This window comes from Bos mutus, chromosome 7 (genome assembly GCF_027580195.1).
Source record: "Bos mutus isolate GX-2022 chromosome 7, NWIPB_WYAK_1.1, whole genome shotgun sequence".
Taxonomy (NCBI): Eukaryota; Metazoa; Chordata; class Mammalia; order Artiodactyla; family Bovidae; genus Bos; species Bos mutus.
The window spans coordinates 96,984,170-97,010,530 of record NC_091623.1 but is presented as its reverse complement, the minus strand read 5'-3'; the positions used below and the strand labels follow the sequence as shown (position 1 = coordinate 97,010,530).

Below are 26,361 nucleotides of genomic sequence, written 5' to 3'. Positions count from 1 at the left end.
GTGGATAGGGCAAATATTATGAAGGTGGTAAAACATGAATTGAGTGCTTGTATGTGCCAGGCACTATTCAAAGCACTCTACATATTTTAGGACATTTAATCCTTAATATTCCTCAGGAAACTGCTATTATAGTTCCATTTTCCAGACAAGAACCACAGAGAGGTTAAGTACTTGCCCAAGGCCACACAGCTAGCAGGTGACAGGCAGTCAGACTCTTGAGGCTGTGCACTAAGCAAGCAGAGAAAGTTTCTGGCCAAGAGGCTGTCTTGGCCCCCTTGTGGTTTTACAAACCGGGATTTGTCCTAAGGAGGTGAACTCAGCCTGGTGAGCATGGAAAGGAAGTGTCACTCACTCTGCCTCCAGTCATCCCCTCTGAAAATAGGCAATTCCTGTCTGACAGAGTCACTCTTCTCCTCCCAGCCCTGCTTTTGGGTGTCCAGGGAAGCTGCCAGCAGCCAAAGCCCTTTGGGAACAATAAAAGGCTCAGTGTTGACATTTAATACATGATAAAGTACTCCCCTCTCCAAGTCAGCTACTGAAAAAAAAAAAAAAACAGGCCTGAGGGATGAGTCTATTAAGTGAAAAATAAACCTCTTTTATTGTTTTGACCGAAAACACATACTGCGTTTCACAAGCTTATAGCTGGGAACAATATGAAATTCTGGCAAAGGAGACTGGGGTGACCTCTCCACTCTCACATGATGACCCCTCGCTGTGTGAAGAGTAGATGGCATATCGTGCACTGCCTATGGGCCCAGGGCTTCTCTCAGCTGTGGTCAGAGGTGGTTAGAGGTGTGAGTGAACCTCTCCACAAGGAAACCCCCCTCTACCCCCACCGCTTTCCCTTTGCTGCTGCTGATCAGCCTGGGTGGTAGAGCAAACTTAGCACTTCTTTAGAGCCACAAATCCAAAAAAGTAAAACTCTGGGCTCTAAAAGCATTGAGTTTGCCAATGAATCATGGAATATCAAACAATTAATACACAGATGGTTCTTTGAAAATGGATGGTGGAGAATTGTCCTGAAGCAAGGTGGCTTAAGGGCCATGACTTCTGATTTCCCCTAGAACTTGTCAAGTCCATGAAGAAAGAAATTAACAAAAATTTATGCTTCCTTCTCAGGAGAAAAGTTATCCAACATCCAGTGTTTAAGTGAAAGACAACAACCTTGATCTTAAGCTGTCTATTTCCTTGGACTTACGAGACACTGTCAGTGGTACAAATCTGAGTTACCCAACAGTGGAGGCTTCTTCTATGTATTTTTCCTCTCACTAGAAAATTCCTTTTGATTTTCTAAGATACAAAATGTGGAAAGGATCTCTGATAACTCCTTGTGGGCAAACAACACCCATACATAAGCAACAGCCATTTCAAAGTAATCCATTCAGATCATTATAAATTACAAAACCAGAAAATAAACACATGAAACCCCACCACACCTTTTGGCTTTCTAGTGGCATATACTAACAAAGAAATAAGCTGCCAGCCCTGTAACTCTCTTTGTTTTAGAACAAAGATATGAAAAGTGTCCCTGGACCTATAAAATAATCTTTATAATATATTTTACATGTCTAAGGTTTATTTACACAATTGTTCATAATGACTAACATGTAATACCCCTTCTATAAACATTATTCACATACATATTACCTCATAAAGATTCTCTTTTGGTCTATTAAAAAACACTGTACTGAAAAAACAAGCAGAGACACAAGAGTCTATAGATTATCTGCTGATATTTCCATGGAAAGGTGAAGTTTTCTCTTCTGTTTTCTCTTTCTTCTTTTTTCCTCTAAACAATACCCGCTCCCTGACCCAATATAAGAAGCAACAATTCCAGAAGATGAAACTCAGAACTAATGATTAGCAAATTATTCTCAGGTGGATTTCTGGCCTGACCTCATTCTAATCACTCAAATTCATCTGAATCTGCCTCCTCATACCTCCACCACTTTTGACTCATGGCCATTTGAAATCTATATTCTGAAGCTGACAGTCCAGAGATGAAAACTTTAGGGAATGGGGGAGCTTTTCTTAAGCTTCTGAATTTGGGTGGGAACAAATCAGGTTCTTTAATTTGTGCTTTGGGGAAAAAATATCTGTTTTACTGGCTAAGCAGGTTCAAAGAAAAAGCTAAATCTTCATGAAACCCTCCATGAAACTGTAAGCTGTGAAAAGATTCCAGAGATGAAAAAACAGCATGTGTAAATATTGGGAGTGGTGCTTTCTTGCTGTTCTAAATGTGAGAGGCAGAGGCCAGTCTGCTGCTGCTGCTGCTGCTAAGTCGCTTCAGTCGTGTCTGACCCTGTGTGACCCCATAGATGGCAGCCCACCAGGCTCCTCCATCCATGGGATTTTCCAGGCAGGAGTACTGGAGTGGGGTGCCATTGCCTTCTCCATGGCCAGTCTAAGAAGAAGCAAATCTGAATGAGAGAGCCTTGAGGACATATTTATAATTACCCAACGTGAACTAATATTTTTTGGGAATTAAAAGTTGTATTGTTTTCCCCAACTCAGTTTATACAACTTGCTTTTGTGTGCACAGCTTGCCTATACCTAACGTTTTGGCATATCATCTATAAAATTAAAATTCCTCCCAACTCTGACATTCTATGAGTGCCCTGAAAAGTGAAGTCATTGAAACCTATCTATAGGTGAGCTGTAGGGCTTCATGGTTGTAACAAGTAGATTCCAGAATCTGAAGGCAGCATCTCCATATTCATTGCTTCCAACTCTAAACAGCAGCCAACCAAACCCGAATTCACACCAGAGAAAATGGAACCAACATTTAGTCATGGTAGTTGAGAGAAAAGAGATGACTGACAACTGGTGGCACCCTCACAGACCATGTGTGAGAAGGAGCTGTCATTACTGCGTTAGCCTTTCTGTGGTCTCATTGTGCCTCTTGCCTCCTCACTTACCTTTTGGCAGGTAAAGCCAATGCTGTGGGGTTTCTAACAAAAACTCTCTGGATCAGAAAGTATCAGGGTGAAAAGACAGAATGGAATTGGAATGGAAAAGAATGCAGATGTGGTAGAGTGATGCAGTGTGTGTGGTCAAGGGAGGAGGTGAAGGCTGGAGACATTGTGAAGAAACCCTGGCCTCTCTGGCTTGAACACCTGAGAGGAGAATATGATACCACCCCCCTGTATTGCTCTAAACCGAGCTGGAGTGACAGGCTAGACACAACTCTGGGAGGCATTTGATGTCTGGTCTTTTCATTTGTCGGTTAGGTGCCAAGGTGTGAGAAATTGGCAAGGGGAAATTTGGCTTTGACAGCAGAACAGAAAAACAGGAGGGCCCAGGGTCTTGTGTAACCTGTAATGTCACATGGCTTGTGTGTTTCCTCCAGCCTGGCCCACCAGCCATTGATATTGTGGGAAGACAGATTTACTTTTTCTCCTATTCCCCTTCTGTCTTGGAGGCCAGCCTATTGGTATTCCTGTACCGTCCCTGATGTCCAGGGAGTATCACATGGCCCAGAACTCTGCACCGAGGAGTTTCCATCCAAGCAGACGGTTTGTTCTCTTCAGTATCCCATTATTACTACTCCTCCAAGGAAGATTTCCAAGGCGGGATCTGTGAAGGTGAAAAGGATTTCAGAATCTATTGTATGTAAATGCAGCCCAGTTCCAACTACAGTTCTTTAACAATTTTAAGTAGTTTGGGCAGGAATATGTCTTTTAATTTCACAAGAGAGATACGGTGTTCTCCATTCATCATATCAGAAGACACATACTCTCTATTTTCCCATTTCTGTGGATGCTAACTTGATCTTTGGGTAAGGTGGTTGTTTACATTCTTGATAGCATTCTCCACTATCAAGTTGTTATTTTCCATTTTTAGATTAATAAGTATCTTTGGAGGAGATACTCTGAGCTCTTCAGGCTTTTACCCACTACTTTTAATATCCATGAGTGACTCTTGCCCAAGCCAGTGGCTACTGTAGTGGTTACCAAATGGTGATTTAAAAAAAAATTCCATCATTCCTTCTATATTTTGTACCTGGGACTCTACTGTCAGGAAGAGCTCTTCCTTCTCTCTCATTACTCTATGTATATAGTATAGACTCAAGGATTCCTATTTGATTACTTGTAAGGATTATTATCCATTACTGCCAAAAATGAACAATCGGATCTATTGATGAAGAAATGCCAGACAAACCCTAATTGAGAGACATTCTCTAAAATAAATGGCCTATGTTCTTTGAAATGCCAGGATCATAGAAGACAATGACTCAAGGAACTGTTACAGATGAAAAGAAACTAAAGAGACAAATGTGTGGTCCTGGATGGTATCCTAGACAGGACATTAAAACCTTTATTCTCTGTAAAGGAATAGGACAATTGGATAAGAGCTGTAGATTAGTTAATAGTGCCATATCAATGTTAATTTCTTGATTTTGGAATTATATTGTGGTTAGGTAACATCCCTGTTTTTAGAAAATATACACTGAAATATTTTAGGGGAAAATGAACATTTTTAGCTTGCTCTCAAATGGTTTGGAAAGATTATATATATAATTTATATTAAATTTTAATTTGACATTTAATTAGTATATATGTATATACATATTTAAAAGAGAGAGGGTCAAAACTTACATAGGAAAATGTTAATATCTAGGGAACCTAGTAATGAAGGGTATACAGGAATCCCTTGTACATTTTTAGCAACATTTCTAGATATCGGAAATTATTTCAAATAATTTAAAATTCACAAGGCCTCAGAAGTTCTCCAAAGCCTGAAATATTGTATTTTGATTTCCAAACTCAACCTGCATCCCTATCACCCCCACACATGTGGCCAATGTCCTCCCCTCCCTGTGTGTCCCTTGGGGCCTCTTCTCTTCTTGAGCACATTCAGGAGGAAGTGCAACCAACACTTCTGGCTTTCCCTTGTCCAGGTGAGGGCAGGTGGTTTGGATGGGCATCACAGGAGCTGGCTGCTCTCTACGACTTTGCTGCCAGTGCTTGGCTCTTGGCCCTTCTGAATGCAAATGAAGTCCCAACTGACTATGCTGAAGGGGGACAGGAGAAAACTAAGAGGGTAATGGGAAAGTGGTCCCAGGACATTGAGAAAGACTTGTTTTCTAAAAGACCCAGGCTCAGGGTTTGTCCACAAGTGAGTTCCACGAAAACCCAGTAAAACAGGAAATAAGTAGGAGAGGGAATTTTCCATCTCCTGTCCAATGTCTTTCCTTTGGAGCCTGATTTCTTTTCTATCCAAGGACTCCTGCTGATTTAACAGGCCAGTTTTCTCTTTGGGGAAACTTTAGTGATGATCACAGCCTCACTCTTTTCAGGGTGACATTGCAAGCAAAATTTATGGGAAACAGCAATCTGGGGAGTCTGACTCAAACTCCCAACCCTCGAAAGGCCAAACTATGATTTGTTGTTACAGAGACAGAGTGTACTGAAGGAGGCTGAGCTTTCAAGCAGGCAGCCACATCTGGGCTAACCACTGAACTTCTTTACCCTCTCAGGGCCTGCCAGTGAATTACGAGCCTTACTCCTTTGTTGACGTGCTTCACTCTCCATAACAGCAGGTAAGAGGCATGAGGGGCTTAATGGGGTTGCTTCCTATTGAGAGGGAGAAGCAGGCATAAATACAGAGTCTGCCTCCCATCAAGATAATAAGTTACACAGGATCTGGAGTTACGCTGCCTCCATTGTCCACCCCCAAATGTGGGCAGGAGTTTCAGCTTGCTGTTCACAACTTTTATTTATTATTAAAAAATTTTTTTTATTATTATCTTTTTTGGCCATGCCATACAGCAAGCAGGATCTTAGTTCTCTGACCAGGGATTGAACTCATGCCCCCTTCATTGGAAGCACAGAGTTTTAACCACTGGATCACCGAGTAAGTTCACAACTTTTAGTCCTTAAATGGGAAAGTGCCTGTGTTAGTCATATCCTGCTTCTTTTATCTTTGCCTAAGTGGGTACCGGCTCTGATGCTGGGCACCTGCCTTTAGAGATGGGTCAACCCATAGCTATCGCAGTGGGCCCAGAAATGACTGCTTTGGTCTGCACATCAGGCCTGACATCAGCAGCTGGGGGCATATCCCTCTGAAACTGCAGGTAAGGTGATTTGAGTTGACTGCTTCTTGATCTCAAGGGAGTAGTAGCGCTTTGTTAGCTCTTTAAGTACCTTTATTGTGATGTAGCATTTCTGAGAGTCAGCACAGGGACAGGGTAGTGATAGGAAACAACTGCCAATGGAGGGCTGACTGCCACATGAATCTGACCTTCGGGTTGTACTAAGTGATATAGAAAGAACTTCCACTCTAGGATCCACTGACATCTTAATAAACACCTCAAAATCCCATCAGTGGCAGGAGGTGTGAATTTACGTGTGGCTGGCATTGTGCTGTACCGGGTAGCAGCTCATATCAGTCCTGTGTCTACAGGCCAGGGGCTTTAGGATTGGCAGGTGATGATTCTTTGTTTATTAAGTGATCAGGGGACAGGTCTATTGAAGTAGAAAACCCTGGTGTCTGCAGGAAAACTTTGGTGTCTCATCTTAAATGAGGTGGCAAGCAGCTTCCAGTGAACACTAGAGTCCAATTGCCTGGCTTTATTCCCAAGCTCCACCAAGTCCCAGCTGTGTGACCCCATGGAAACGATTTAATCTCTCTAGGTCTTAGTTTCCTTATCTGTAAAATGGACATAGTGATAGTGTTTACTTTGTCTGGTTATGGTGAGATTTTAAAATCAGTCAATATATCTTTTTTTTCTCTCATTGCCATGGCTAAGACTTCCAGAACTATGTTGAGTAAGAGTGGCAAGAGTGGGCACCCTTGTCTTATTCTAGAAAAATGGTGCTGATGAACCTATTTTCAGGGTAGAAATAGAAATGCAGATGTAGAGAATGGCCTTGTGGGCACAGTGGGGAAAGAAGGTGGGACGAAATGAGAGAGTAGGATTGACATATACACTACATATATCTGTGTGTAAAACAGATAGCTAATGGGAGCTCAGCTCTGTGCTCTGTGATAACCTAAAGGGGTGGGATGGGGGGTGGGAGGCTCAAGAGGGAGGGGACATATGTATACACGCGGCTGATTCACATTGTTGTACAGCAGCAACCAACACAACACTCTAAATTAATTATCTTCCCATTAAAAATAAACAAAAGATGAAAATTTAAAAATATCGGTCAATATAAGTAAAGCACATAAAAGAGTGTCTGGCACAAGGCAGGGGATCTGTCTCTCGTTATTGGCTCAAAAGTATTACTATAAATTAAGAGACCTCTTCAAGGTTATGTATTAAAATCCTGCTTCTTGATTATCTCAAAGAATGGAAAACCATACAGACCATTAAATGGATACAGACCATTAAACTGGCTCATGATCACACTCATTACTGGAGTTTCTTTTGCCTTAAAAACCTAAATAGAGTTATTAAAATCTTATATCCTAATCAACAAAATGAAGATAACAGTAGCTCAGTATTTATTATACTTTATATAATTGTCATGAGATGGCCTCTATTATTCTTCTTACTATATAGATGAGAAAACTGAGACTCAGAGAGGTGAAATGACTTACCCAGAGTGACATAGTGAGTCACATTTGAGGTATAACGGGTGTTCTGATTCTATAGCCTGGGCTGTTCATTGCTATGCCAGAGAGAGGAGAGCCGAAAAGGGGGAAGGAGCTGGGGGTGGGGAGTGGGAAGGAGGAAAGGAGGGAAGGGGAGAGGGAGGCTGGCAACTGATAATAAGTATTCTCGGAATGAGTAAGTGGGCGTGGGAATTCAATAAACGTATCCTAATGATAACAAAGCAGATGACATTTCATGCCTTGTCTACATAATTCCAAACAACCATTTGACCACTTAGAAAAATGAGATTGCTTTTTGCGTGCTGCAGAGTCATGGCTTTAAAGAGCTGCGAGGGCCAGTCCCTTTGGAAGGTGAGTTTTTATGATCCTGCAGTCCTGGAATGCTAATACGTGATCCAAGCCCCTTGTTTGAGGGATGAAATGGGGCCAGAGAAAAGGGAAGCAAATTGCCTCTAAGTTTGTGGCATCTCCTTTAAGTTCATTCTTCCTGTGAAGATCCCTCTTGGCAGGAAAAGGGAGGATTCATTTATTCTCCAATTGTTCATTCAACACATAATTGATTGATGACCAAAAGTGTTTGATAAATGAATGAATTTCCTTGACACTTTGAGCTTGTTCCTGTTCATCTCGAAACTGTGCATGTCTGAGTTCTTCTCAGTCTTCGAATCTCAGGAATCAAGGAAGCTGGCTTCCTTGGAGAAACATTGTTGTCCACTCTACCTAATGTCACTCATACCTTCCAGTCATTGTCTGTCCCACCAGTTTGTTTCCTTCATAGCATCTGTCATATAGAAATAATCCTGTGTGTTTAATCATTTTCCATTTATTGCCCTTCATGAAGGCAGGAATATTACTTGCTTTGCTTTGTTCACTGTTGTGAAGTGTATGGAACAAAACCTCACACACAGTAGATGCTCAATCAATATTTGTTGAATGAAGATGAATGAATAAGTGAATGAGGTGACATTGATTTCTACCCAGGAAGAAAACATTCTGTGACTTTAAATGGAGATGGAGTGAGAGCTGGGATGTTGGCCTGGAGCCCCTTGGTCATAATGGCATGTCCAGCAGGGGTTTAACTAATCAGCACATACATTTCCTGAATTACAAAGTGTGCCAGGGACATTTAATTTCTGTTAATTGGCACTGAGGAGGAGGGGTTGTTATCAAAATCACCAGCCAGCTGGAAGCATGTCTGTGTCAGACCTGTTTGCAAATCAGAATGGACATTTCATAAACCTTGTCAACCTTGTGAGGCTGCAAGTCCCCAGAGAGGCTGCACCAAGGTGCTCACTAGCTGCATTCAGGGTCATAGACAACCTTAAACCGCAGACCTTCAACAGATGGCAGGTAAGGTGTAGGGACAACCAGAAGACAAAGGACTGATGAGGGTTATGGCATGAGATGCTTTTAAAAATAACTGTCATATTGCCTCAACCCTGGCACCATTCACCAGCTGATCTGAAAAGTGAAAAGAACAAAGAAGCTGAGATTTTCTAGTCTTGCAGAGCCAGCCCCACTGCTTCCTTTCTGTGACCTTAGACAAGTGATTGATCCTCAGAGCCTCAGATCTGTTTGATCTATAAATAGGGGACAATAACACCCAACTCACGGGATTGTTGTGAAGGTTAAGTGCGAAAAGGCATGTAAATAGTCATGACAGCTAACGTCACAGAGTGTTTTCTATGAGCTAGGCATGGGGTTAGTGACTTCACGCCCCTTATCTCATTTAATCCCCACCTAACCATCAAAGAAAGCACAATTAGAACCTACATTTTACAAACAAAGGGACTAAAGGTTGGGAAGATTAAATGACTTCCCCGTGGTAATACAGGGAAGAAACGCAGAGTCTGGATTTGAATCCAGGTCACCTGACTCACAATGTTTGTAACCTCCCTGTAACAAGCTTCTAAGGCAGTGGCCCCCAACCTTTATTGATACCAGGGACCAGTTTCGTGGAAGATGATTTTTCCATGATTTAGGTGCAGGGGGATCGTTTTGGGATGATTCAAATGCATTACATCTATTATGCACTTCATTTCCATTATTATTTGGGTTCCCTGGTGGCTCAGCTTGAAAAGAATCCGTCTGCAATGTGGGAGACCTGGGTTTGATCCCTGTGTTGGGAAGATCCCCTGGAGAAGGGAACTGGCTACCCACTCCAGTATTCTGGCCTGGAGAATTCCATGGACTATAGTCCATGGGGTCACAAAGAGTCAGACATGACTGAGTGACTTTCACTTTTATTTCCACTATTATTACATCAGCTCTACCTCAGATCATCAGGCATTAGATAGATTCTGGAGGTTGGGGACCCCTGCTCTAAGGGATTAGACCAATACCTGGCATTTAGTACATATGTAATGAATGAATGGCAGCTAGAAGGATCTATTCTTATTCTAGCGTTTCTCCTGATCTTGCCATCACGCCTTTGTCATAACTACAAAATTCACTACTAGGGTCCTTTTTGCACACCAGCACCTGGCCTATATGTCTCACTTCATCTTCCCAATTACTTTGTGAAGTGCTGATTATTGTTTTCACTCTTCAGATGAGTAAAGAAAGTCTCAGAGAGGTTAGTTAACTTGGTTCAAGATTAGACAGCCACGAAGTGGTAGGGCCAGGATCTGAGCCCAAGGACATGTGATTCTAAAACCCTGGTGGTTCCTCTCTATGTAATAGCCATTCTCCACGCTACTGTCTTTCAGAATCTCTTCCTGCTCAGTGGAGCTCTCCTGACAACTAAAACACTCCTTCTAGGACTTTCCTGCTGGTCCGGTGGTTAAGATTTTGCCTTCCAATGCAGGGGGTATGGGTTCGATTCCTGGTTGGGGAGCTAAGATCCCATATGCCTTGTTGCCAAAAAACTGAAAACACAGAACAGAACCAATATTGTAGTAAATTAAATATGTGATTTTGCTCAGTTGTGTCTGACTCTTTGCAACCCTATGGACTGTAGCCTGCCAGGTTCCTCTGTCCATGGGATTTTCCAGGCAAGAATACTGGAGTGGATTGCCATTTCCTTCTTCAGGGGAGCTTTCCAACCCAGGGATCAAACCCTGGTCTCCCTGATTGCAGGCAGACTACTGTCTGAGCCACCAGGGAAGCAATAAAAATAAAAAATGGTTCATATTAAAAAAAATAAAAACAAACAAAAAACCCCACTTCTTTATCACTCCTCTCTCGCACATCTGTCTGTTTGATCGAGACTAGCTCTTTCTTATACTCCATTTCTGAATTGTGCCTCTCTATGTATGTATGGGTAATAGCTACCGTTTATTGAATACTTTGATGTACTGCATACCACAACTGGGGCTGTACATGCAGGATCTCGTTTAATCCTTCTGAGAATCCTGTGAGGCGGAGATTCTGATTCCCATTTTATAGATGAAAAAGCAGGTTTAGGGAGGTGGTGTAACTTTTCTGAGTTGCTTTAGTCATTTGCCAAAGGAAACATAACTAGTAAGTGACAAGCTGGGACCAAACCCCAGATAATCTGATTCCAAAACCCACCACTCTAGCTGTTATGTTTTGTTGTTTCTCCATATCTTGTTAAGTTCCAGTGGATTGGGAACACAGCTAGAATCGCTACCCCCAAATCCCTGTTGACTGATGTTTTAAAATTTAGTTCTTTACTGGTGGTTTCCATGAAGAAGGTCCAAATTATCAAATTTGCCAACCTAAAATGAATGTAAGCTTAAAAAAGAATTCAATTTATAAATAGAACGTGCAGGATGGAGTTTTTGGAAATGTGGTTCTGATATCTAAAAGAAGCCTTCCCTTCCAAACAGTATGATCCCCTCTGTCTGTCTGACCACTCTGTCCTTTGTCATGGAAGCTGCTGCCATCACTCTTGAATGGTGACTGCCATGTCTTTCTCAGGGAGTGTGGTCCTTTGGGTCTCTTCTAGACAGAGAAGAAAAACATCTCCCAGTGAACCAGGCAAGAATGGGGTGGGAATCCAGGTACGATCCTTTGAAGGTGATAGTTATTTGAATTCCTCTTTGGTCCTTCAGGTGTTTTTGCTGTCTCCTTATGTTTTGATTCAAGCTTGCTTTTGCTAATTTGTGAGAGTCTCCTGACTGTAAATAGTTCTCACAATCCACTTGGATGGTCCAGGGAGGAGTCCTCATTTTCATGGGAAAGATGTTAGGATGGCTGTGGCCTCTAGGACATGTGTGGCCTACAGCAGTCAAACTCTGACATTGCAGATGGCCTTCATCAAGTCAGTCGGTCACACTAGCACGGTTTCTAACAGCATTAACCAAGGATACACAGAGTGGCCTTTGCAAATGTGTTTTGCCTTTCTCTCCAGGTCTTGGCTGGCATCGCTTTAGTCTTTACCTGACTGCAGCTCTTGTCCATCCAGCAGTGACCCTATTTGCATAATTACCTTGCATCTGTGGGTGTGTATTTACTCCCCCAAAGCAATTGCCTTTGAACTTTGGATAAATATCAGCATGGAACACTGGAAGATGTCAGCTCTGTGAGCCCTCTTGTTCCCACAGAGAAGATGAAAGTGGGGGTCATTTTGGAAATCATAACCCCTTCTTCTGAACTGTATATCATTTAGAGTGAGGACAGGCAAAACCAGAAATAGACTGGTGAAGAGGGAGAGATCTAGAGACCGCAGAATGATCATCATGTTCTGATGTCAATGATCCAGAACCACATTGCAAGCTTTGGTTCTTTTTCAAGTTGGCTGTGTCTGGCCGCCCTTGCAACAGGGGTAGATGTGCTTCTCAGATATCTCTGTACAGAATATTCTCAGTCACCTTCTTTCCCACCCCTACTTCTTGGTTGATAAGACCCCTAGACTTATTCTCTGGGAGGGCTTCACCCCGAGTTAAACCATCCCCCCACTCCCATCTCCATCTTCATCCCTGAGGTTTCTGCAGAACACACACATTTTGCATCCTCTCCAACTTCAACCATGTTGTGTGTTTACAGTTGCTACTGAAGAAGAGGGACATGATGACTTCTTTTTTTCTTTTTTTTTTAATGGATCTTTCTGGGTCGTGGATTGAACTTACGTCTCCTGCATTGGCAGGCAGATTCTTTACCACTGAGCCACCAGGGATGCCTGGGACATGGTGACTTAAGATTAAGGTTTGGATTTAAGAGTTCTGGGTTCTAGTCCTTGTTACCGTGGACAGATCATTTGACCTCTGGGCCATAATTCTACTCTCTAAAATGGAATAACAGCAGTACCTGCCATCATAGGCTTGGGTAGGATTGGATGGCATGCCACATGTACAGTGCTTGGTACACAGCAGGTGCTCAGTAAATGGTAACAATTATCACTGGATGAAGAGTTAGTAGTTCTCCCTTCCATTTCAAACTCATTATGTGACCTTAGTCAAGTTGCTGAAACATCCTGAGTCTCAGTTTCTTGATCTGTAGTCTGTGGACAAAGATAATTTTTCTCTGAGCATTTCATGCAGTTCTTGGAATAGTTTGGCAGCAGCAGCAAGATGTGTTTTAGTTTCAGAATCTGAGAAGCTACTCTGGTTTCTGCAGTTGGCTACCCAGAGGCTCCAGGCAAGGTGCAGAGGACAGCTGTGTTGAAAACCCTATATTCAAGGAATGTAGGCACAGTCACAGCCCATATTTTCCTTATTCAGGAGCAACAGGGTCTCCTAAAGCAGCTGTACTTGGAAGAATTCTTATAAAAACCCCTTTAAACTCGAATGCCTCAAAACCAGACATGCCGGTGCATCAAAATCTCAAATCCCAGCAGTAAATCAAGCGTTTGAGTCCCAGTGACAGAAACCAGATGGGAGTTTAAATATTCAGGCTGGTGTGTATGGCCTCAGGTTGCAATATCTTCTTTGACTAGTGTTTACTGAGTACCTCTATGAGTTGTGCTGAAAGCTCCATATGGTACATGAGTGGGATATATACATGGGAATGATAAACATGGGATTCAGGATAGAGGTTGTGAGGGAAGTGGGAGGTGGGGAAGGAAGGAATAACTGGGAGAAGCACACAGCAAGTTTCAATTGTTTTTTAAAAAACTAGGTGGTAGATATATGGTTATTGGTTTCATGATCCTATATAATTATGTCTATAGAACATTTAATTATAAAAGGGGAGAAAAGCAGAAAGGAGCCCAAATCCAGAAAAGAAGTAGTAAGAAACACCATTCTGTGGGAGCCATATGTATTTTATCTATCCTGTTTACTGTATCCTCATTGCCTCTCCTAGAGCCTGGGCCAGGGTGCGTGGTGAATTAACTGCTGTTGGATGGATGGATGGGTGAATCTATAATGCTCCTCCATGTCCTCCATCCCATCATCTTTGATCCCACCTCTGCTGCCTTCCATTTGTCAAAGTGTAGGTCAATCGGCGGAAGGGCTTCCTGGGAACATTTTGTTTCTACTCTGGTCTAGGACACGATACTACAGCTTGGCAAACAGCAGATGGCTTGATCATCATTTAACATTGTTCTATTTCAGGGAAAATGTCCTTGTGAGCTTTATCCTTAATGACGCCAACCTGCTATAAGGCTCTCTGGAGTTAATTCCCCCACTTGGTCTTGCCTGTTTAGTGAGTCTTTTATGGTCACCTAAGAGGTTTCTGCAAGTGCTAACATTCTCTTCGCTCAACCCGAGGGGGAACTGGGGCCTTCACTCTCAAGACATAAGTGAGAGAAGCCTTGGTGGCAGCAGCTGCCGCCCCGGGAGGGCCCAGCTTGTTAAGCACGTGCTCCCAGCTGGAGAGGCCCTTGTTATCCTGCCTGCTTCAGCTGCTCACTCCTCGGGCAGGGAGTCAGACGCTGTGGGGCTGGCCTGTGTGAAGAGGCAGTGAGAGGATCAAGATGGGGGCCTGTTCATCTTGTTGAAGTAAAGTACGTGCTTCCTTACCTGCCTGTATGAGACCAGAGGAGCTAGGACACTGAAGTGCGTCATTTACACCTAGGAAACTCTTAGCTGAAAAAGACAGGTGAACAGGCATGTTCACCTATCCTCCAAGTCAGCTCCTTGCCTCAGCTGAGGGCCTACAAAGGCAAATGTTAAGGGCTGAACAGTGGCCAGGATGGGGGCCAGGAAGAGTGTTGGGCTTGATAGTAGTGCTCTCAACTTCTGAGTGACCTCTCTGAGCCTTACTCTGTAGAACAGGGTAACCAGACATTTCAGAATCAGTACGACATAGTGAAAGTGTTAGTCGCTCAGTCGTGTCTGACTTTTTGCTACCCTAGGCTCCTCTGTCCATGGGATTTCCCAGGCAAGAATACTGGAGTGGGTTGCCATTTCCTTCTCCAATGCATAAAAAGTGAAAAGTGAAAGTGAATTCGCTCAGTCATGTCCGACTCTTCGCAACCCCATGGATTGCAGCCCACCAGGCTCCTCCGTCCATGGGATTCTCCAGGCAAGAGTACTGGAGTACTGGTGCCATTGCCTTCTCCGCCAGTATGTCATAGGCACCAGCTAATCAGAATGAAGAAGGGTTTCATTGCTGCGGGTCTCAACTGCAGCTGGCCTTAGCTTTTGGATAGGAGAGCGATGGGGAGGACCTGGAGAAAGAGCCAGGGTGCAAGAGCGGGGAGAGGCCCTGAGGAGCTCAGAGAATCTATCATTCACCTATCAGTACAGGACACTTTCAATATATTGACAACCAGTGTGACCATATTCCTGCTGAATGTCAGAGCCAAATGTCAGCACTGCTATACCATTTAAGAAAGGTGAACTTTCTCTCATTTGTTATGTACCTCTGAATCACTTCGGAGAAGGCAATGGCACCCCACTCTAGTACTCTTGCTGGAAAATCCCATGGACGGAGGAGCCTGGAAGGCTGCAGTCCATGAGGTTGCTAAGAATCGGGCACGACAGAGCGACTTCACTTTCACTTTTCACTTTCATGCACTGGAGAAAGAAACGGCAACCCACTCCAGTGTTCTTGCCTGGAGAATCCCAGGGATGGGGGAGCCTGGTGGGCTGCCGACTATGGGGTTGCACAGAGTCGGACACAACTGAAGCAACTTAGCAGTAGCAGCAGAATCACTTGGGGAGCTTGTCAAAAACACATATGCCTAAGTCCCCACCCCAAAACTACTGAACGGCATCCTGTAGGGCCCTGGCAGGGACCATTATGCTCCTGAGACCTGTGTGCCTGGATCAGCTGGTATCTGGGGACCCAGCTCTACATGGAAGGGGTTTAGAATGCTTCTGAGATGAAGTGGAGCACAGTCTGGAGGGGAACATGCCCAGTTCAGGTGCAGGTCATGTGAGTGAGTGAAACAGGCTGCTGCGGTCAAGGCAAATTGAAGAGCACGTGTCCATTTCACTGACATCTTGACCTTGACGCAGCTAACTCCGGATGGCTGCCCATCAGGAGTGCGGGCCTGACGTAGATGGACTTTCTGAACGTCCCAGGGAAGCTGGAAATCTGTGAGTCAGAAGTCAGTGATTTAGTTTGGCTTCTCACTGAGTCACAGGTGGGGCCATTGCTTTAAAATCTTCCTGTAGAAGCTCTGTCTATGGGAGGGGGTGGGGGAGCCAGTCACACGTGAGCCGGGAAGGAGACAGGCTTTAAGTGAGGACCTTGATGCTGTTTGTGTGCATGCTCAGTCACTCAGTCGTGTCTGATCTGTGCAACCCCACAGGCTATAGCCCACCAGGCTCTTCTGTCCATGGGATTCTCCAGGCAAGAATATGGGAGTGGGTGCCATGCCCTCCTCCAGGGAATCTTCCTGACCCAGGAATTGAAGGTCTCTTAGGTTTCCTGCACTGGCAGGCAGGTTTCTTTACCACTAGCTGCTTATGGCAACCATTTCCTCAAGTGTGGTCCTCAGGGTCTGCCCTCAACTGGTTGCGCCCCTCCTTTGTCTCTCAGGTGTCCCCCGCTCTGTGCCTGCCCACAGCAGCTTTCCTTGCACTGAGGTGTCAGGGCTGATCACAGGGTGAAGGCGGGCCTCTTCTAGGGACTCCGAGTCTTGGCTGAGGGTATAGAGCTCTCACAGGAATGTCTGGCTTCAGACGTGAGGTGTTCCACACCCACCTGGGATCCCTGGAATGTTCCACACAGGAGTGGATTCTTTGTGCTTGGGGACAAGAGATCTTGACTTGGTTGCTACATTTAAACCCATTGCCAGTGCTTCTTACCCCGCTTGGACACCCTTTCTCCCATCCTTTTGCCTGCCTGACTCTTTCCTGTCCTTCAGGACTCAGCGTAGACTGTGTCTTGACCTCCATGACTAGGTTACTTGGTCTCCTTTTAGCGCCACAGCCCTGGGCAGGCCCTTATTTAGACTTTCTTGCCTGGAATTTCAACAGCCCACTTCCTTAAAAACATTCAAGGCTAACCTTTTTCAGGTATTCACTATGTACCAGCATGACTTCAGTCACTTTATGTTACCTCAGTTAACCCTCACAGTTACCCAGTGAGGCTGGCACTGTTATCATGGCTTTTAAGAAGACAAAGCCTAGAGAAGTCAAGTAACTTGCGCAGCATCACACAGCTAGCATGTGGTAAATGAGGAGTGGACCTAGTCTGTGTGCAGCAGAGCCGGCAACTGTGACCACCGCACTGTGCCTCCTCTCTACGGTCTGAAGGCGGTAGACTGACACCAAGGATGGTCTTTTGGTTCACTGAGCATAGTCCTGAGTTAGGCTCTGAAGTTAGATAGCTTGGACTCAGGGTGAGGGCAGCTCTCAAACTCGCTCTGCCACTGTCTGTGGTTACCCTACAAGCCTCAGCTTCCTAGGCTCTATAATTGGAATAGTTACATTTGCCTTATAAAGTTATGGTGGACATTATAGGAGAGGATGTAGTATCCAACATGGTGATGGAACAAATGACAGGGAGTGGCAGTGAGTTCAGCTTGTACCATCCTTTTCAAATCCTCAGGTGACTAGGCAGAGATGGGATTTGTTTGGGAGGGAGGGAGTTTGCTGCTGAGCAGGGGGAAGGGGGCTGGATGGAATGGGAGTGGCCAGTCTGGTATTGCTTACAGTTCTCAGAAAAGTTACTCTATAGAGATCGTGGGCAATGGAATGAATATTCTGTTTCATTTGGAGGGCATGGACTGTGTCTTCATTACACTCAAACAACCTGCTTTTCAGCCACAACAGTTAAAAATTAACTGGCTCCAGTGCTACTGAGGCACAGAGTAAATATTTGGTTGTTTGGGCATGTCACATGTCTGTTGCGCTGGGGGCAGATTGCTAAACTCGTTGCGAGTACTTTTTGGGGTAAATACGAGGGGTAGGTACTCATATTTTGACAAATCATACGATGCCTGCCTGTCTTGGTGACTTTTCTCCATTTCTCCATCTGGATGACTGTTTTCACCTCACTGAATCATGCAGTTGGGGTGACGATTTTGTGGAGTGAACATGGGTCAGTATCTCACAGAAGCACCAGAACGTGTTGCCACATTGGCCCTACCAACCCCAAAGGTCTGACATGTGCAGTAGTCCTTGGCAGGAGGATGGTTTTGTTTGTGTTTTATGAAGGTCTGGAAAAGTCTGGATAATTCAATCTGCCAAGTGTGTGGTTGGTATGTAAAATATAAATGTTTTTAATCCCAGTATCTTTAAGAACTGTCCAGGGAGAAGGTCTAATTAGACTTGTCTTTTTTTTTTTTAATGATATCCAGGCTTAGTAGTAAACGGCATTCATGCACTGAAGTGCCCACATTGATGGGCATGCAATAAATGTTAAATCACAACAGTTAAGTTTAATGAGAATTAATGGTTTGTCTTACAGCATTGTCTGTGCTCCCTGGGCTGCCCTTTAGCCTTGTTTACAAGGCTCTGCCTGGCTGTCCCACTCAGTCAGCCCCCATCTTAGTGAGGTTGCCTAGCTTTGCAGACGCTGCCCTTCTTTCCCCACCTGCCAAGAATTTCAAGGTTGATCCCCTCCTCTTTGGTCTTCTCTGACTCATTCCCTAACCCTCTGTCTTTCTCATTCTCATCATCTCCTCCTTCTTACTCCCTTTCCTCTCCAACTTTATTTGTCCAGTCCCTTTCTACAGACACTTTCCTCTAGAAGGGACCCCCACCCAGCTGTGGATTGCCATCTTCCCCATAACATTGTAACCTTATCCTGCAACCCAGGGAAACATCTAGTCTGCCCCAAATAGAAGAAATCAGTGGAAGTAAAGACTGTTTGCAGTGCAAACAGAATGAATATCTAAACTTAAACCCCTTATGAAGTTGTTTCTAAGCATGTTGTGTTTTCTTTGGGAAGTCAGTCTAGAGCCAGGGATGAACGATGGTCCATAGTACCATACAGGACCCTCTCCATAAGTACATGCTTCCTGCTTATCTACTGTGTAGGACTGTAAGTGGGCAAACAGATTGAGAAGCTTCAAGTATGACAGCAGTCAGCTTTCTCTCTGACCTTGTCTGGAACAAAGCCAGGGAGCTGACTCTTTTTGGTTTAGAGGATTCTTGGAATGTTCACAGCATTCGTCTCATACCCTTCCCAAAAGTTCTCCCTTGGCAGCCAGGATTGTGACTCAATGGAGGGGAAAAAGATACAGTGCCTACTAGTGGCCTGTATCCAGGCCCCAGAAGATGGCAGAAACTGTTCCAAGATGTTGAGGTCAAAGAAGTAATGCCAGCATTCTACCACTGTGACCCCCGGCTGAACCCCGCTTTAGAGCATCTTAGAAATTCTACACAGAGCACAGGGAATGAGGGGTGCACACTCCACACTGGGATGAGAGTGGGCAGGATGAGCTCCCATTCCTTGGTCTGGGCAGTCGTCTTGAGACATCGAATCATTACGTCTGCAAGGTCACCTAGTCTACCTTCCTAGCCAAGGCAGGAATCTGCGCTCCCACCTGTCCTTTCCTGGAGCTAAACAAGGCAGAACAGGACCCATGCTCGAGTCCCCAAAGAACAGCAGGACGCCCTCAGTGGAGGCATACTATATTTAAATGCAATTCACCTCTTTGGGGTCTAGGAAAAGCCGCCTGTAGATTCATTTGCTGGGAAACGCAGTCTGCGTGGCCGAGGCAGTGGACGCCGGGGTCACGGTTTTGCTAAAAGCTGACTTCCTCCGGAGGTCTGTCTGCTGTCCAGAGTGGCAGCCACTTCGGTGGGCGAACAGGATGGTCATCTCCGGGCCCAAGGGGGCTGCCTCAGGCTGGGACCCCTTCGGGGTGGCTGGCTGTTCAGGCTTCCCGGAGGTGTGGTGTTTGGCGGGAGGAGGACTGTAGTTCTGAAATCTCACAGTTTTGACTTGCTGTAAGACAGGAGAACAAAGGGACATGGCTGAGGTGTGAGAACTGTGCTGTTTCCCCCTGGGACTTGGCTCACATTGTTCCTTTACCCTTGTCCCTTCTGGGAATGCCTCATTCATGGGTTCCTCCAGCAAATACTTGTGTCTGCATGAGAGTCCACCAGGGATCACCACTCTGTCAGGTGCTATGTACAAATCCAAGAGTGAACAGAACTGCCCTGAAAGATGACAGTGAGAACCAGTGCCCCCGTGGGGAAGAATAAGATGCTAAGGGAGGGGGTTGGAGTATCCAATTGAAGCTGGAATGGGGCTTGTCATGGAGGGCCTCCTAAAGGCAGAGTTATTTCAATCAAGAACTGAAGAATGACTGGGGATTATCTAGCAGAAATAGAAGGGGCAATCACTGACCTAAGAACAGGGTCCTGGGCAAGAGGGTATGATCCTTTTGAGAAAATATAAGAAGTTCACCTCCCCTCTCTCTTCTCCACCTGCCAGTAAGGCCTGTCTTGAGGCCTACCTCTTCCCTGAGGCCTACCTGCTGACTGCATCAAGTTCTGTGATAAACTTATAAATCCTCAAAGCAGAGCCAGCAAACTAGACACCACTGACTACACTTTGTCTGCAGAAGGTTTAAGAGTTTTAGGTGCTAACACGAAAAATTGGGAGACTGCATATATAAAAGTCAGGATTTCATCTGTCTCTTATGATACAGCTCAGGTGCACCGGGGCCAGGGCCCATTCTGCCAACAGTTGGCTGGTGCTGATCAGCAGCTCCCTGTCTATGTGGGAGTCACCACCTCACATTTGCATAAGCCTTTCCTCTCTCCCTTCTTTCCTAGCCTGTTACAGGATCTGTCTGGTACAATCAGTGTTTACCTTGGCCATTCCCTGTCTTTTGTTTGTTTAGTCGCTAAGTCATGTCTGACTCTTTTGCGACCCCATAGACTGTAGCCTGCCAGGCTCCTCTGTCCATGGGATTCTACAGGCAAGAATACTGGAGTGGATTGCCATTCCCTTCTCCAGGGGATCTTCCTGACCCAGGGACTGAACCTGGGTCACCTGCATTGCAGGCGGATTCTTTACTGCTGAGCCACCAGGGAAGCCCCAAAACTAAACAACAGTCACCTAATTTTCTTGTTACCTCCTCCATCCCACCATCCTTCTTTCCTCAAGGATATTACTGAGAACATAATACGTTTACAAAAATTCTTATGTCTTCTTATGGAAAAGCCATAGAACCACAAAGGTCCTGATAATGGTCAATTGAGTAGTTATAGCTCTGTGTGACCTTGACAAGCCACTTACTCTTTCCTGTCTCAGTTACCTCCTCCATACTGTGAACAGGTACACATTATTCCCTGTGTAAGCACTTTACTCATCTCATTTAATTTCCACTCCAATCCTGTGAGGCTATGACTCTTTGTACTGCCATTTTACAGATTAAGCAAAAGAATCTCAGAAAGGTGAAATGTTTCAACCGGAGTCACCAGCTAGCAAGCAGCAGAGCTGGAATTCAAAACAACATTGTATCTGAGGCTAAAGCCATGCTTTTTCAAGTCACCTCTGGGCCTTGAAAGTAGGATGTATGAGATATTCTGGAAGCATCCAGGAGATTCAGTAACATGTCCAGGGAGGATGGAGGTGGTATGAGGATGTGGAGGGGAAAGGTTGTGTGTGAGGATTCCTTTGATTCCTTGTCCATTCAAAGTTGAAATCTCAGGAGCTGAGACACTGTGCAAAGTTAGGGGTCTAAAGAATCAGGCCCCCCTCACTTCACCTCATGGTCATGCATGCATGTTCAGTTGTGTCTAAATCTTTGTGACCCCCATGGACTGTAGTCTGCCAAGCTCCTCTGTTCATAGAACATTCTAGGCAAGAATACTGGAGTGGGTTGCCATTTCCTCCTCCAGGGGATCTTCCCAACCCAGGGACTGAACACACGTCTCTTGTGTCTCCTGCATTGGCGGGAGGATTCTTTACCACTGCGCCATGTCACCTACTCCTACCTTCTCGCTGCCGTTTCTTGAGTTTTCTGGTTTCACCAGGATGGAGGGCGGGGCAGATGCAGGCGGTTTGGGGAGAGGCTCACTCTTGATGGGGATTTCTTTGCCTTCCATGATGAGGGAGCTGGCTGCCGTGTGGATCCTGGTGTCGCTGCCCCTGCTGACGCATGTGATGGCAGGCTCCCCGGTGGAAGTGGGCTTGGGTCCCAGCTCCGCCACCACCGTGGAGGCTGAGGAGGGGGCCCCCTGTGGCTGGTAGAACTGGAACTGCTGAGGCTGGACCACCATGGTGGGGCTGCGTCTGAAGGAGCCCACCACGAGGGTGGGGATCCCCGACTGGACGGGTCTCTGCAGAGATCCATCTGGGGAATTACAAGACAGAGATATCAGCCCTGGGGCGGCTGACAGCAGCTGGGGGTGGACAGGAGGGGCTGGGTAGGCAGTGCGTCCTGATATCCCAGAATAGTTAAGTGCTTTCCCAATTTGACTGTGCTCACATTCTCCCAGGGTCTTTCAAAGGTGACCTTATTCTTTTTTTAGTACTGCTTGCCAATGCTGGCAGCCAATGACTGGCTAGGTGAATGTTGGTGGGGGGTGGTGTCAGAAGGTGTATTACCTCCATTTGTCCTCTGTCTGTCTCTCTGTCTCTGTCTCTCTTTCTCTCTCTCTCTCTTTCACACACACACACTTCTATGATCTCCTTCCAGGCCTTAAAGATGGGAAATGAAGAAGACAGTACTAAAGACAGGGCTTCACAGTGAGAAGAGAACAGAAATGTCATGCAGACCAAAAAGGACACAAAAGCAGAGGCAACTCAAGAGACAGCAGACATTGAGACTCAAAAGAATGAGTCAGCTGAGAGGCATGAGCAGGAGGGAGAGGGCAGGAGAGAGGGGAGGGGACTCTGACCAGCTTCTTGAAGAAAGTTCTGATGGAAGCATTAGGCCTGTGGTGTGGGGACCTCTGCTCTTCATCGGGTCTGTGGGGAGGAAGGCTGAGTGGGATTTAGAGACCATGTGTACTGGGCAAATGTGACAGTAGCTGGAAGCAAATCTGGAAAGGCTATTTCCGAGTTAGGGTTGGGAGTGGATGAGCTTCGGAAGTCCCATGACACAGGCTCTGGAATCTGATCTCTTCTCAAGGAGCCGGGGGCCAATCAGTCACATCACCTTCCTGCTCTTTGGCCCCTCTGGTTGTAAACTGGAGCTAACAACAGTATCTCATGGGCTGGAGTGAGATTATATTTTATGATGCATGCAAAGTGTTAGGATAGTGCCCGGAACATAATAAATGCCCCCATGTTTGAAAACTTTTTTTTTTTTTTCTTTTTTAGGTAAAGGAGAAGCAAACTGTAAAAATGCATGCATGGTCCAGGAGTTTGGTTTTGCCCCTTTCACTTCCCTGAGCTCATTCCACCCCCACCTTTTTTTTTTTTTTTTGCTTTTAACTGAGATGAGCCTCCTCTGTAAAAGAAAGCCATTCCTTCCCCTCAAATTCTCTAGAACACAGGAGATCCCCACCCCTTGAGCACATGTACTATGGGTGATCTGGAGAATCAGCAAGTTATTGCACTCTGTGGGGGGTAGTGGGAGAGGCACTCTGAGCCGCATTGTGGGTCATTTCTCCATAAGGGTCTCCCAGCATTTGTAGCCATAGCAGAGATGTTAGTCCTCTGTGACACTCTATGGACACGTGTGTGAATCAAAGTTACGTGTGTCTGGCACAGAGGGCCCATCTAAGGCCGTGTTCTGTGTCGTGATTCTTCATCAGGATGGGTGTGAACATGAAAAGCAGACACTCACTCAAGAGCGTCGGTATTCTCAGCCACCGCCGGCAAGTCAGCCACTGCTTACATGAGTCTGACCTTTCAATGTCGACATTTATTTTTTCACTGACAGCCCTGTGAGGTGCACATAGTCAATTCTCTGTCATTTCTCTTTGCTTTGGGGAGATTGATAGCTTGACCAGCCTCACCTTGGGGAAAGGGAGAGAGAGAAAGCTTCGGGGACCTAGAAAAGTCAAAGCCATGCTGGGCAGACCTGTCCTTGCTGTGCTGTGCTTAGTCGCTCAGTTGTGTCTGACTCTTTGCAACCCCATGGACTGTAGTCCACCTAGCACCTCTGTCCATAGGGATTCTCCAGGCAAGAATATTGGAGGGTGTTGCCATACCCTCCTCCAAGGGATCTTCCCGACCCAGAGATAGAATCCAGGTCTCCCACATTGCAGGTGGATTCTTTACTGTTTGAACCATCAAGGAAGCCCAGACCTGTCCTTAGGCTCTCGGAAATGAGTGAAAAATCATTAGTTTATTGCCATATCTATTTATCTTATGGGTTCCTAATTTCCAAGAGATTGGAGCTTATTACATGTGCACATAATGTAATCGGTCAAAACTCCAAGTTGATCAAGATATATGTAAAGGAAGAGAGGAAGTGTCCAAAAGGAAGTGGGAAACATTGCCACGGGGATGTTCTTCTCGGCATTCATAAGTGTGAACATTTCAGCACTAAGTGAAATGATACATTCACATTATGGGTGGACCTAACATGATCTGCTGAATTCTAAGAGCTATGATAATACTGGTAAGACACTAATGCTATAAAAATAGCTAACATTTCTTGAGTGCTTATTGTGTGTCAGGCACCATGTCATTACTATTAAATGGATTCTTTTTTTACTCTGATGAGATAGGTGCTATTTTTATTTTCATTTTTCAAACGAGAAAACTGAAGACCCAAGAAGTAAGTAACTTGCCCAACCAAGGCTATTGTGGTGGGATTACTTATTGTGTGTGTTGCAGGGAGAGGGGGGAGGATGGCACTGGAGGGTGCAGGAGAGAGGCACGAGTGGCTCAAATGAAGAGGCAAGACTGCTGGGATCAGTAGGCAAGCAGGCGACTGGAAAGCACTGAGAAAGAGTAGAACTAAGAAAATAGCTTTAATTTTCTGAGGGCATTTTCCTGTGTGGCATATTGCCTCACATGTGAATCCTTTGCTCTGACTAGTACTGAATTTTCACCTTTAATTATTTTTTTTTAAGATAGAAGGAGGGATGGCAGAGCCCAGGCTAAGTCAGGGGATGTAGAACAAATCAAGTTGACTTAGCTTGGCTTGTTGTCATCTTCTAGAGAGGTGTACAAATATAGAGGTTCGATGTGTTATAGAACAATAGGTCTCAGAAACTTTTTAGAACCCCTCAAAATGAAGTCTTATGCAGAGGTTCAATATATTAGAAGATAAAAGCATGACTTTTAAGATGAAGGAAGTTATGTAACTGCCATGCGTGCAATGTGGATGTTATATAAAAATGAAAGCAAGGTGAAGAACACTGTATTAAGATTACACGGTATGCATGTACATGGATGAGAACTTGGGACTGAGGGTGAAGGATTGGAAGGATATATTTGTACAATATAACGTAATTTTGTACAATATAATTTTTTAAACTTGTACATATATTAGTTAAACAAAGTGGGATTCAGGGGCTCTTAGCATCAACTCCTCTTTTCTTCCTCCCCTGCATCCTTCATTTCCCTTTTGGTACCCCCTGAGGGTTTCCACGGAACACAGTTTGAGAAACACTGATCCAGCAAGAACCAGCATCCAGCCTAGGCCATATTCTAATTACATGTTGGTACTCAGGGCTGGTATCATTCCCAATCAGTGTGTGTGTATGTAGACTGAGGGCTGTGACCCTGAGTCTGTCTTGCTTAATCTAATAAAACAACTTGATATTTGGGAAATGTAAAGCAACCTTAAAGCAAAAATCCTTGTTTTAGCAAAAAAAAAAAGAACAAACCCCCCAAAACCACTCTGTTTGCCCAGAGTGAGATCGCCCCCATCCCTTAGGTCTAGGCACGTACCTCTCCACCACTACTTACTCTTTCTCATGCTACCTCGTCCTTTGCGGAGAGAGCCCTGCCCTAGGGTCCCCAGGCTGGCTGGGCTCCGCACAGGGTTGACTATGGCTGTGGGCACGAAGACGGACTTGAAGGGCCGGCTCTGCCGGGGATCACTTTCTGAAATACTGCCTTGAGAGGACACAGAGGAGGTGGATAACGTCCATGCGGTGTAGAGACCAGGACTTCGGGAGTCTGGAACGCTAGATGTCTTTCTGGTTGTGCAATATTTTTTTTAAAAGAAGAAATAGAAAAAGAAAAAGTTCAGTCAAGAGTCCAACCATATACCACAGTCAGCTCCCAACCATATACCACATGTGGCCGCTCCTCACCTGCTCCTACCCATATATACATACTACACAGAGTCTTAACTACAGAGGCCTCAGCTCCCACACCTGGTAACTGTGTGGGTACACTAAGGGAGGGACGAGGTCTCCTGCTAAGGCCTGGTGGGACAAGAAGACTTGAATTTCACCTTCTTTCCCTCCAGCTCTGATCACTCCTCACCCCACGTTCCTTTAGCCCTGAGTTTAAGACCTTGTATGTGTTCATCTCACTTTGGAGGGGCAGTTTCTTGTTTGTTCAGTGACTTGTCCACTAGATTCTAAACTCTTTGAAGGCAGAGATTTTATATGACTTATCTGATATCTTCTGTGATCTGCATATATTGTTAAAGTGTTGAATGGCTGCCATAATGCACTTAGC

General features: G+C 45.1%; 1 protein-coding gene across 1 annotated transcript in view; it reads right to left on the bottom strand.

The window, feature by feature from the left end:
• Positions 1-558: 558 nt before the first annotated feature.
• Positions 559-26,361, bottom strand: part of SH3RF2 (SH3 domain containing ring finger 2) — a 148,420-nt gene continuing 122,617 nt past the window's right edge. The window contains exons 8-11 of the mRNA XM_014481769.2: positions 25,639-25,871; positions 21,762-22,120; positions 19,462-19,758; positions 559-3,576 (exon numbers count right to left, since the gene is read on the bottom strand). Coding sequence (XP_014337255.2) covers positions 19,495-19,758; positions 21,762-22,120; positions 25,639-25,871 — 856 coding nt within the window. The 3' untranslated portion in view covers positions 559-3,576; positions 19,462-19,494. The remainder of the gene's footprint in view (positions 3,577-19,461; positions 19,759-21,761; positions 22,121-25,638; positions 25,872-26,361) is intronic.